The sequence below is a fragment of the Folsomia candida genome, unplaced genomic scaffold (genome assembly GCF_002217175.1).
Source record: "Folsomia candida strain VU population unplaced genomic scaffold, ASM221717v1 Fcan01_Sc004, whole genome shotgun sequence".
Taxonomy (NCBI): Eukaryota; Metazoa; Arthropoda; class Collembola; order Entomobryomorpha; family Isotomidae; genus Folsomia; species Folsomia candida.
The window spans coordinates 2,145,558-2,159,410 of record NW_019091196.1 but is presented as its reverse complement, the minus strand read 5'-3'; the positions used below and the strand labels follow the sequence as shown (position 1 = coordinate 2,159,410).

The window sequence follows — 13,853 nt, the reverse complement described above, 5'->3', positions numbered from 1 at the left end:
AAAAGTTAAGGGGGGGTGGGAGAAAAGGGGGATTGAAGAGCATATCATCGAGTGGCAGATGGGTTGACTATGTTGCCTCAACTCGCCGGTCACCAGATGGCGATTGTGAGGCAAATTTCTATTTCAAATTACCTGATTAAAGTGCTCCAGCCCTCGACTGGATCCACGATTAAACTCCGTTTCACCTTACATGGTATTACGGCCACAGGCAAGGAACATGAGAATGCCATGTTATTTTCGTGTGGCGGTAATACCATGTAAGGTGAAACGGAGTTTACATTAGCCGAATGACCGAATTATTTTATTATTTAACATCAGTTATTTTTATTTTCGCGTAGAAATCTTACGAAATTGTATAATTTGAACGCCAAAATGAAAATAACTGGTTGTAAATAATAAAATAATTCGGTCATTCGGCTAATATAATCGTGGATCCAGTGGAACTCGACACTATTACTTGAAAAAAGCACATTTTTTTATTTTCAAACTCTAATTTCTTCGCGAATAATGTTTCTACCTCAAGTGTTTTGACATTTTTGGAATCCGTGATAGTTGTACCACAATAGTACGACCAGTTGCCTATTTCAAATTATAAGGTGGCCTTCCCACGTGACAAGTTCCGCAAAAATTACAAAGAGCCAGTTGGACATGGATTGAAATATATCTTCTCTCAACTGTGGTCGTACTATTGTTGAGTATAAATTTATGAAGAGAATGACACCAAGATATCCAAATTTGATAGTCTGCAACCCATAAATTTACAATGTTTGTCAAAAAAAGATTTACACGAAGGCTTATGCACTGTGAGGGTGGACGTAGTTCAAACACAGCGGATAGAGATCGGTGAAGCTGTGTCAGATTTCCCCTTAAGGATTAAAAGTTCGACAAGCGAAGATGAAGGTTTAGTTCTTGCATATTTTTCGTAAATTAAAAATTTTCAATAGTTTCAAAATTATATTTTCAAGTTTTCCTTGTATTTGACTTTACCTCCTGCAAGGTCTCTGCTTTTGGTGGCATATTGTGCGGTCAGATCAGGCGGGTACTGGCCTTGGGACCCCTTCACGAGCGTGTAATGCTGGTGCGGAGTGGCTGCGTCGTACATGATTCCACCCTGACCGTAACCTTGGCCTTGACCTTGACCTCCTCCACGGTCAAGATAGGACGTCCCATCGCCAGATCCGGTGTAATTGTGGTCACCAATCACCGTTTTCGGGTGTGGAATGCCCAAAATTCCTGTAAATAATTTTAAATAAAATCGTCAATTGATAAAATCCACCATTTTACAATTAAAAATCATTTTATTTTAAAAAATATGACATACTTTTTATAACATTTTCAAGAATATGAAAATTTTTAGTTAATATATATGTAATATACATTCAAATAGCGTTTTGTCGCGCTCTAACTATTTAGATGTATGATAACTTAAAATTTGCATAATTTTTAATAGATACATAATCAGTTATAAAATTAGTGGGCGCTTGCCTAGTCGTTTTTTGCGGCAAATTCTAAATGTACGAATTTTTTCGCTTATCGTCGTACTAATTCAGAAAAGACCTAAGTGCAGTGGCTGTTTTATTCAGAAAAGACCTAAGTGCAGTGGATGTTTTATTCAGAAAAGACCTAAGTGCAGTGGATGTTTTATTCAGAAAAGACCTAAGTGCACAGAAAAAAAGCAAAAAAAGACCTATGTGCAAGTATGTATTTACTTATGGCTAAATCTTGCCAAAATGATTTTTCATATATATCGCTCTTTTCTGAATTGAGCATCGACTGCACTTCGGTCGTTTCTGAATTAAACACCGACTGCACTTAGGTCTTTCCTGAATTAGTACGACGTTATGTTATGTTAGCTAGGTTGCGCATTCCAAATCTATACTTAACATTTTTATGTCAACATTTCCCGCGACAAACAAATGACGCTAAACTCACACACAAAATTGTCAGCGGAAATTTGTGCACGCATATTTTATGAAAACTTTGAATTTTTCGCTAAATTTACACTATAGAAAAACTGCAACATTTTGCTCAAACGTTCATTGTGTTGCAAACGTACAATTTTGAAAAAATTAACGTTTGAAATTTTTATATTTTTTACTGTACTAAACGTACGTTTTCTCCGGACATAGCAGAAGAATGAGATGACGGCGGTGACCATGGCGAGTGCGAGGATGGAGGGGAACACGATCAGGAGCGACGTGCTCAGCGTGGACGCCTCGTTTTCTCCTAAAGCACTCTCTCCATCACGACTTTCTCCAATACTTTCTCCCGGAGATTTTCCACCACCTGCGGATCAAACCCACATAAAAATCGTGATAAATTCACGTATTTTAATTTCTGTGTGGTTCATTCATATTTTCTTTAAGTTTTGCTAAGAAGCAATTAGGGAACGATAGTATGGCACCCAAAATTGAGTCGGTTACATATTACGGTATTATTATTACGGTAATATTATATATTACCGGATGGTCATGATAATTATCGAAGGATATTTCTTCTATACAGGATAAATTTATTCAGCTCGTGGCATGGTCAGATTTATATATTGTTAAAAAAATACCACCAATTGTTATTTACGGTAAGCAAAGTTACGAAATTTAATGGGGTACAAAGATACGAGTGAAACACGAACTTGACAAATTTTAATGCCGAACTGAATTTTACTTCCAAATTTATTTTAATTTTGCAGCTCTCATATTGTTCGGCTGCTACGAATTTATTTATTCCTCGGTATTGAAATTGCTACCGTCTGGTACTACAATTATACCGGTCAGTAAAACTTTACTGCCGCTAATACGAAGCCATTACTAAGCAGTATTACTTATCAACACGACGTGGGTAAAGCGATATTCATACTTGAATATCGCATGGTATTATGTTAATACTGGATTTCTTAGAGTGTAGATAAATTTCTAGCGAAGGTTAATTAGTGTCCAGGAAGTATACTTTAGTTAAAGTATATTTCGCTTGAATCAATTAGTGGAAGGTTAAACTCAAATTTTTGCGGATAATTATTATTGTCAGTTTATTGAGTTTGCTACATTTCTTGCATTGCAAATCAAGAAACGCGAGTAATGCGAGGTGCACGAAACTGAGAGAAAGTGCAAGACATTGTTGCCATCTATCCACGTGCTGTATGAAGTATAGCGGCAGGAGGTAGTTTCTTCCGCCTGCATTTCTCGCAGGTCAAAATAGCTGCAAGAAACCAGTTTCTTGCACATAGTTAATTGCGCCATAAACACTGATTGTTGTAACCAGTCCGTAATAAAATCGTTACCAAGTCGGCGTTTAGCTTATTCTTATTCTTTTAAATGCAATATTTTTTGTCGTTACCGTGACTGGTGAGAAATTCGTATTTAGCCAACGTGTCGCCGGCATGGTTTCCGCCCGTGACGCGAATGTCGTACCGCGTGTTGGCGTGCAGTCCCGTCAGCGTGTACGACTTGGCAGAACCCTGGGAAAAAATATTATCTGATAAGTAAATTATTGGCCAACATACAGATGTCAAAACTAGTTTCTTTCTGATTATTCACGAGCAAATAGCATGAATTACAGATTTTCGCATTGAAAAAGGATGCGAATTTTAAATCATGCACATGTAAAGAAAGAATCTCGTTTTCAATTTTTCAATCTATTTCAAGCGATCCATTAATCTAATGACTTGTTTTTAAGCAGCTCGAAAATCTTTCAAATTGTAGATTGGCGTTGAAACGGTGAAACTGAAAAAAAATTAGGAATAACAAGGGACAAACTGAAAATTCGATTTTTTGCGTGGAAATCATATCTTAAATTGATTTGTTAGATAAATAAATTCTTTAAAAAAAGCTTAGGTGAGGCTTGCTTAAAACGGGAAAACAAGATGTTATCATCGTGTAGTAACATAATATGCTAAATCAATGTTCATCTCATGATTTATAATTTTCGGTAAACAGAACAGCAAAGTATATGCGTTTGGGACCATTTGCCTCGCCGTGGGCCGTTTTGTGAATTAAAATAATTTTAAAATTTATTAGTGTTCAGAGAATTTGTTACACACAGGCGGCAAATACGTCGTATGGAACAATACATAACTTTTTGGTTAATTTTGCTATCCATAATCGATTTCTGATCATATTTACCAAGCATATTATAGGTTAATTTCTAATATACAATATTACATGCAATAGCAGAACATGAATTTTTAATATGTAGACCTATTCTAGGAAAATATTCAAAGATTGCAAAATCACAAATTAACAAAGTTTAATTACAGCAAAATTTTAATATTTACGTAATATGGCATATTTGTATTCAATTAACCACGGCCCACGGCGAGGCAAATGGTCCCAAACGCATATATTTTGCTGTTCTGTTTACCGAAAATTATAAATCATGAGATGAACATTGGTTTAGCATATTATGTTACTACACGATGATAAAATCTTGTTTTCCCGTTTTAAGCAAGCCTCACCTAAGCTTTTTTAAAAGAATTTATTTATTTTTTGTTTTTAAACCTACAAGTATGTAAGAGTCCTCCCAAATTAACTATCCCCCTATGCATTGCATTACATACCAAATTAATTATAACATGTGGGCGCAGATGCGATGCATATTAGATTAATTCCCCTATATGAAGTGTAAATGCAGAAATCTGGTGTGGTCAGGCAGGTATTGCTTCCTCAGTATTAAAGTTGCTACCGCGTCGTGGTATTAAAATTATACCGGTCCGTAAAAATGGCTACCGATATGGCAAAACATTAGTACCGAGCTATTACACTCTTAAAAACCCGGTGTTAATCGTCACCAAACGGTGTGCGTATGTGATGGTAAAATTAACAACGCATGGGGTCAGTGACAATTTGACCCCATGCGGGCAAGATTTATCACCAAGCGGTGAAAAACATTACTATCACCGCTTGCAAATGGCTTTTGGTTAAGTCGCATATGTACACCGTTTAGTGGCGTTTAGTGACGATTAACACAGGGTTTTAAGAGTGTACTACATGGTATTACTTATTAATACCAGTTTTACAGAGTGGTGTTTGAATTACTTTGAATACCGCTTGGTATTATTTTAATATTGGATTTCTAAGATTGTACCAAATTAGTTTCTCCTGTGGGTGTGGACACACAGTTAAGAACGTGCATAAATATTAGATATAAATATATGTAGATGCACCTATTTATTTCCATATGCCAGTACAGGCCTCAATTGTTTCTCTTGTGCTGGTTACTAAGGGAAACCTCGTATTTATGTATGCATGATAAGTAATGGAGGACTGTTATAATTAGCGGAACTGGTTGCAGATGCTACCAAGAAAAGTTCTTCATTTCTTATCCGATTTAGCTCGGGTTTGCTTTAAATGACGCGTTATAGATTTCTGCATATGAAAATCAGGGTCTCGCACTATCATTGCATGGTAAAAGTGAATTTGCCAGTCGTTTGAAAGTTTAAAATCGATTTTAATTACGTTAAAATAAGAGTGTCATGTTTCTAGACCTGACGGGCATCATCTACCCAGCAAGGTCTGCACGATTGCCTTTTACACCATTTTGATACGATTAGCCGTTTTGCCACAATCTTGAGTGGAACTTTGGGAGGGGGGGTCTGTTTGCATACTAAGGCTTCGCCGTAACCATGCACTTTTTCATGTGATCATGGTTACTATGCCTCACCTAAGAAAAACAATTTCGAATATAAATATGCATGATAAAATGCAAAGTGTAAAACATGTCTTTATCACATATTTATTTGTCGCCAATAATATTTTCCAAAGATTGCTTACAGATTAATTTATGTTAACGACTTTTTTGGCTATTGGGACGGATTATTATGAACACAAAATATGCAATTGTGCAAAAAATCACGCATTTATGCAGACTTACATTAAGCTCGGCTGGAATTCGCATCCAGCTTTTTTCCTGGGACTCTTTGTACTCGATCATGAATCTGAGAATGGGGCAGCCGACGTCCTTCCAAAGGTCCAGACGCACCACGATCGTCGAGTGGTTCGAGATAAGGGCTTCCTCCTTCTTGGGCGAAATCGGGGCTGGAAATTTTTACAGAATTTTACGAACTAATGAAAATGTTTGGCGTTTTATAAGTAACTAAATTGGGAAAAATAATAGGTAAGCTTAAAATATGTAAATTGGTAAAAAACAAATGAAAAGAATTTTAGGAAATTATGAAAATTATCAATTATGCTAAAAATAAGTTGACCACAATAATAGTGTATCGAGGAAAAATTGCGAAATTGTATAAAAACTTGGCCGAAATTTGATTATCAATTTTATTTCTAGCTGAAAACGAATTGCCATGATCTTAATTAAGAACAAGATAATTTAAGATTTTAGATACAAAATATCGTGATTTCAGAGCTTCATTACTCAAAAAGTTATTTGTAGGCTTCGTCTAAAATTCTTGCTTTTACTTTTTCGTGAAAAATTATGCATTAAAAAATGATATATATAAAAATATAAAAATTATACTTTGCAAAAATGTCGAATATGTATATCTTGCAATATATATATACAGAAATATTTCCAAAATATCGTGTTTATGATAACGTATATATATTTTAAAATATTTCAAATTCTTTGCTGTACTATACAAAGTACAAAGTTTGTCTAACGTCGAAAATAAATATTTATAGAAATTGTGTATATTTAAATAATGAACAGATACATTAATTTCGGTTTATTTTCAAAATGTTAAGTTTTCAAAACCTAAATTTTTCAGAACTTTCCTCACCACTGCCTTTCGTGCTGCGGGTTAAAATATCTGACGCCGGTCCGGACCCGATTTTGTTGGCGGCAGTGATGTAGAGTTGGTAGGTGGACCCGCAGAGGAGCGGCTGCAGCGTGTGCCCCGTCGCACGTGGGCCAACCTCCGTCTCCTCCCAGTCGCCACCATCTCGACGGTAGCTCACCAAATAACCTACGAGGAACAAAAGCTTTTATTTAGGAACACAACTAAGTAATATGCACAATCATCAAATTGCAAAAACTGTACGCGAAATTAGAAAAAGTTTGAAAACTAAAAATAAAGCAAAAAATATAGCAAAAAATTCACCAATTGTGACACATCATCATTTTATCTCTTTTATCTAAAATAGTGGAAAGAATATGAATTAAATAATGATGTGCAAATTTTACAGCATTTTTTTGTGTACATTTAAAAAATGTCGTGGTAAAATTCGCACAAAAATTAAACCTTATTTCCAACGATAACCAAGACTTTTGACCACTTTAGCAGATTTAGTTGCAAAAAATTTCACAAATTGTGGCAAATGACCCCTCAATCTAATTTTAGTTTAAATAGTGCAAGCATCATAAATTAGACCATGGCGTGCAAATAGGCCATGATTTTAATTTACAGAATTTTTTGTTTCTGCAAATTTTTTTCAATTTTTATCAATGCAAATAGGCCATGATTTTAATTTACAGAATTTTTTGTTTCTGCAAATTTTTTTCAATTTTTATCAATGCAAATAGGCCATGATTTTAATTTACAGAATTTTTTGTTTCTGCAAATTTTTTTCAATTTTTATCAATGCAAATAGGCCATGATTTTAATTTACAGAATTTTTTGTTTCTGCAAATTTTTTTCAATTTTTATCAATGCAAATAGGCCATGATTTTAATTTACAGAATTTTTTGTTTCTGCAAATTTTTTTCAATTTTTATCAATGTCACCATCTCACCTCTGACCTGACTCCCGCCCGAGTGTGGTGTAGACCAGACGACCTTTAAGGACGTGAATCCGACCTCGATGACTTGGAGGATGGGGGCCCCAGGAGGGGTCTGCACTTTCACCACGTAAACCACGCTCTCGCTCCCGTGCGCGTTGGTCGCTGTGCATGTGTAATTTCCACCGTCCTCCACTCCGACGTCTTTCACGACCAGCTTCGTATTTCCACCTGGACTCGGTTGTACCTTTGGTAATTTAATTGATCGTTAAAACATGGGTTAAAATCCGTTACATATTTTTCTTGTAAACCTCTAAAAATTAGTTGTGTACATAATTTACTATCGAGTATTTTTTTTAGATGACACTACTTTTTAACTAAACGCACCTTACAAATTTTACGATTATGCGTGTAAGTAAACAGTGAGGTGATTCATGTAAGATTATAAACTCTTTAAACTTTTATAAAATGTTAACAAATACTTCGAAGGAAAATTAGATTACAAATATCTATTCAACTTGAGTGAGTGATTACAAAATAATATTTCATGTCATGCCTTGACTTCAACTCGCATTTATTTTTTATTTAATATTACTCAATAGATATTTCTGAAAATGTCAAAAATCTATGTTCCCATAAATTTGTATTTATGTATAATAACACAGAATTTTTATAATTTTGGAAACTATTTAAGACAAGGAAATTTAGAAGTAGGATTTTCCATTAAATTTATCTACCTACAAAATGAGAAGAATTAACGCCGAAAGTCATAATTCGTTAAATTTGAAATTCAATAAGGAATAATAGATCACATCAGACGGATCGATTCTTCGAACTCTATTACTCTATTACAGCATAAAAACCAATTTTCTTAACATTTTAGCAATCTATAATCATTTTCATTCATTTATCGACTTTTTATCTTTATGTGTTGATCATTTCACATTAAAGTATGAAGTGTCGTGTCATTTTACGGCATGTCACGTCACGTAGCGGGCAAACTGATGAGGGACGAACGCTTTACTTTCACAATAAAAATTCCGACGTGTCCTTAAAACCGGGAGAGGATGAGAGCTCAGCAATTCATCCAAAAATCCACTTGCTTTCACTTTGAAGGAATACCGTCGTTGTGATGATGAGCATCATCCGGCAGCCTTCTCTTCGTCATCATCATCAACTTCCTCTTCCGCTTTCTCTTTTTTCCTTTCTCTTTTAAAAAGTATATTTCGTGCTGCTGTTCAACCCGTCAAAATCGGATCCGGGGATCCGATATGACGGGAGAAAGTGAATGGTTTGCCGGGGGAGAAAGTAAAGTGCGTCTGATGGGTGTATTCAAGCCAAAGTTGGGAAAAATTATGGCGAATTTTGTGACTTCAAAGGCGATTAATATATTTTGGAAGGTTTTTAGACGAAAACATTTTTTAAGGTGTATCGAACAATTTACTTACAATTATATGGCAATGATGAAATTTTGTATCGAATTTTATCCTGTCGTGTTCGAAAATTATGTAACTTAGAAAATGCGTACAAAACGCATATTTAAGCCAAAATTAGGAAATCACAGGGTGACATTTCTTGTTCCTGCGAGAGTTCAATGACAACCAATATATTTTGGCATTTTTTTTAATACATTAAATTTTTTGAGGTGGGTTCAGTGGGGTTTGAAGAGATTTTGTATTGAATTTTCATTTCGAATTTTATGCTTAGTTTTTTTCGAAAATTATGTAATGGAGAAAGTGCGTATAATGGATGCTTTCAAACAAAAGTTAAGAAAGGATTGTGAAACTTGTAAATATAATTTCGCTTTTTCCGGTTAAACTGCCAGATTTCAACGGCAACTAATACATTTCGAAGGTTCTTTTATATTATTAAATATTATGAGATATTTTAGTGCTTTTGGTTTGGATGGTGATGATAAAGAAATTAGGAATCGAGTTTTCTCGTCTAAATTTTATCCTTCGTTGTTTCGAAAATTATGAATGTAGTAAAAATGAGGCAATTCACACAGTCCACTCAATGTCCTTGTAAAATTCGTAAGTTTTGAAAACATAATGTTACAAACTTTTACAAAAGATAAAGAGATGCCCTTGACCGGAGCCAAATTTACAAAATTTTGAAGCTAATTTTCCTCAGGAATATTTTTTAAATGTTTACGGAATTTACAAGACCAGCTTTGAAATAAACAAAATTTGATGTGAGTATTACCGAAATTAAGTTTTTAGACGAGTCTTTCTCAACTTCGACTTCATTGTTGTGCTCTTTTTGTTCGCTAAATCCGTACTTTTGTTGATACGTCCGTCGCGCAAAAAAAAGGGTCAAAGGTTCATTCAGAGGAGGAAGTCGGGAGAGGAAGACGCTATAAATCAGAAAATAGATGAAAAAACGACAGACAAAAAGGGATAATAAATCATACCGCGTAGATTTTGTAATGAGAATAAATAATCTTTTTTCATGCGGGTTATGTCATTCGACAATAAAAATCATGTATAATAAAATAAACTGGATTTTTACTGTTTTTTAAAAATAAATATAGTTTAGTGTGAGTACAAGAGTATCAAAAAAATATATCGTAAAATTGTAATTTTTGTTGTAATTTATTTGTTTGTGATCCCCCACAAAAAATAGTGTCTGAAATGACCAAAAATGTCTTAAATGACCAATTGTTACCTCAACTTCATTATGCAAAAAATGGTCAATTCACAAAAATTTCTAGCTCGGACAAAGAATCTTTAACTTTGCACATGCAATATGGTAAATCCGTCTTATTTAACCTGGGCGTCATAATCTTCCAAACATTTAGATTTTGCACCGCAGAAACACTTTCACAAATCTTACGCGGTCGTATTTCACTCCTTGCTAACTTGCGCCATGCTTTAGTTACAGCATTGGCGCAAGTTGCAATAATCACGTTAAGCGCCTATGTAATTTAATTTGCGTATCGACCCTATCTCCTCTCCACAGAAACATTCAAAATAAAGTTCGAAACTTTCTCGAGTTTTTTTTCTCACCTCTCGTTTCCCGTTTCCCCCATGGATTTCCCCACCACTGTTGAAACTCCACTCCACCGTGGGTTCTGGCACGCCCAGCGCGACGCAATCCAATCCCAGCTCTTTCTTCCACGGAATTTCCACCGTTCCAGAAAAAGTCGCTATTTTCGCGGAAACTGAAAAACAATTAGGAAATCTTGGGGATAATAAATATTAAAAATCCCTGAGATATTAAATTCTGCCGGAGTTATGATCAGGGCTGCATTTCACGACCAATTTCTCATGAAAGTAATTACAACCTGGAGACTGGGCCTCTCGTAGATTTAATGGAGTAATAAAGTCGGCCTATAGGCCGACTTTATTATTTTTCTATAGAAAGAGTAATTAGTTCCGAAGAGGAACAATTATTACGGGCAAAATGAGCAATTTAGCTCAAAACTTGATTACTTTCTTCGTCTCTGAGGGGCTGCATGCGTACACTGTTAAAAATCTGGTAGAGTCAGATATATTCCTTACGGGTATTGATTTGGGAATAACTTCCTACCGGATTTGTAGTAGATTAGTTTCTATTTCTGAGTAGTAAATTTTTCATTACCACAACATTAATAAACGGTAACTACCTTTATTACCGAATCCAGGAGAGTCATATGTGTACTCCTGCCAGTAATGATTTAATATCAGTTTTCTAAGAGTGTATGCATAAAACCAGGTGCAATCGATTTTTTGGGGTTAACGCGTCGTATTTACGAAAACATGTTAATTTTAATTAACGTAGGTCAAAATTTTCCGGAAATCAGTTACATGATTTTTACACGGTGTCTGCCTTGAGAAATGTGGATATTACTTATGTCTTTGGGCTGAAAATTTGCCTTGTTCTTGGCTGCCGATGATTTTTTTTATCGCGGAGCTAATTTACATTTAGATGTTTGTGTAACGAAGTAAAATTGTTAAACTTATAGCCTCCGTTTACACAAAGGTGGGACAATTACGAAAGGAAAATTAGGCTACGAATTGATCATTTAAATTTTTCACAGATTAATGTTAATTAAATGCTTTGAAAGTATGTATAGTACACTTTATAAAATTTGCACATTTTAACTTGGCTGCAAATATTTGAGTGAATAATTTTTTTAATTTTGTAAATTTGGATAAGTAGCACGCCATTTTGTAGTTTGTTATTTAGTTTATCTTCTATATTATAATCTCCAGATCCAAAATCATGGTTGTTGAATGAGAAAAGGGTCTATGTTGAGAGTAAATGTTACGTAAAGTTTACGCAAGAAATTTCGTAAACCAAATCTCTGAAATAATTTGACTCGTTACCTTTATTGTTGGCTGGGGTGGTGGCGTTGATTCTTTTGGTGGGCGTGCCCTCCCCCACTCGAGTCGTGCAGCTGACCCAAAACTCGTACGTGGAGGCCTCCTTCAGCCCCACCCACTCCACGCGAAGGTCCGGAAACGAAACCATCTTCTTTTCCTTAAATTACAAAGTGGTCAGTGCAAACGAGACTGTAATATATAATTATTTGTATAATAAAGATATTGAATATAGAATACAGATATTACAAATACAATTAACAATGTTTAATTTCTAACGGGTTTGCTACATTTCTTGCACTGCAAAGCAAGAAGCACAAGAAATGCGAGGTGCAAGAAACTGCCGGAAAGTGCAAGGAATATGTTCCATCTAGCCACGCGCGGTATCAAGTATAGCGACGCGCGTCGTTTCTTGCGCCTTGCATTTCTTACCTTACAGGTCGAAATAGCCACTTTCTTGCAGTTATTTCTTGCAAGTGGATGCCCCCGGAAAATATTTTTCGAAACAAAAGACAAACTTACATACATACATACATACATACGTCTGGGTATAAATTTGCTAAACATAGTAAAAAGTTTGAAAAATCTTGAAAGTTTCGTACACTTAATGTTCGAGATTTCCGACATAGAGACACACAAATTGTCGTCACGACACGTAGAGAATATTTATGCTGGATATGTACTTATCAAAATTGTGATGCTTATTAATAGCGACGAAACCATTTATTTTCTGCATACCATATTTCCCCAAAATAATTTAGGTAAACGTCTGCAAGGTTTTTCGTCTTTAAATATTTAATGAACTTAATTATTAATATTCACGCAGTAATTATTAGGTACATACATAGCTCGTAAAATATGCAAGTTTTGCAAAATACTTGTACAAACTTAATAAAATCCTTGATCTGACTAAATTTCCAAAAATTGGTGACCTATATAATTTTCGTTAGAAATGTTTGTACAACTGTGTAACTTTAGAGAAAAGTTACAAAGTTACCAAGACCTGCGTGAATTGCTTCGTAAAATTTCTTACCACTTTTGTCCCATCGAAGATTCTGCTGTAGACGGTGAACTTGGTGACTTTTCCGTTGGGGTTTGCCGGAGGAAGCCACGAGACCAGGATGGACCGTCGAGAGGACACAACCGCTTTCAAATCCGATGGTGGAGAGGGGACTGGAAAAAAATAGAAAATTCAATAGTTAGAAATTTATGTAATTAATTTTTTCTTGTAAATTTCGACGTCGATTAGGAATTTATTTATGTTTAGGTTCTAGTTAAGTAAAGTCAATAAGATGTGAAACACATTGATGCGAGTTACTGGTACAAAATTATTAATTTAACAAACGAAAAAAACGTAATCAAAGTTTGTAAAATAATTTTAAAGAAATTAAAGACGCTCTTGACCTGAGAGTAAACTCACGACAATTTATAAGCCAATGTTCTTATGAAATATAAATATCAATATTTATACGATGTAGATAGAGTATTGCTCGTCTGCTAAGCTTTTGTGATGAGATAATTAACGATATTCTTACCTCTAATTAACTAATTATTCAAATGAGCAAGTTCATTAGTATAATAATATTTTCAATACGTTAAATTTAAGAGGAGGGGACATTCTTCTTGAATTTAGATAAATAATATTGAATCAATTTAATATTTCTACTCGACCAGAATTTTATGAATGAATCTTAAAACAAAAATTGTCCTAATTAATTGCTCAATTGCATACTTAACTAATTAATGAAATTGACCCTGCTCGGAAATCCAGACTATTTAATTTGAGAAAAGAAGAAACATCTTAATTTCCATAACATTGCCTCTCTATTCAGTTTTATACTGGACGGCGCCCCACTCAAGCATTTCAGTTTGTAATTTCTAA

General features: G+C 34.7%; 1 protein-coding gene across 2 annotated transcripts in view; it reads right to left on the bottom strand.

Annotated features, from left to right (window-relative positions):
- LOC110848293 (Down syndrome cell adhesion molecule-like protein Dscam2) overlaps positions 1–13,853 on the bottom strand; it is a 102,887-nt gene that overhangs the window by 6,293 nt on the left and 82,741 nt on the right. For both annotated transcript variants that reach the window (XM_035851022.1, XM_035851023.1), the window contains exons 25-33: positions 13,005–13,144; positions 11,978–12,131; positions 10,676–10,830; positions 7,683–7,914; positions 6,731–6,916; positions 5,866–6,029; positions 3,334–3,454; positions 2,113–2,286; positions 988–1,233 (exon numbers count right to left, since the gene is read on the bottom strand). In XM_035851022.1, the coding sequence (XP_035706915.1) occupies positions 988–1,233; positions 2,113–2,286; positions 3,334–3,454; positions 5,866–6,029; positions 6,731–6,916; positions 7,683–7,914; positions 10,676–10,830; positions 11,978–12,131; positions 13,005–13,144 (1,572 nt within the window). The remainder of the gene's footprint in view (positions 1–987; positions 1,234–2,112; positions 2,287–3,333; positions 3,455–5,865; positions 6,030–6,730; positions 6,917–7,682; positions 7,915–10,675; positions 10,831–11,977; positions 12,132–13,004; positions 13,145–13,853) is intronic.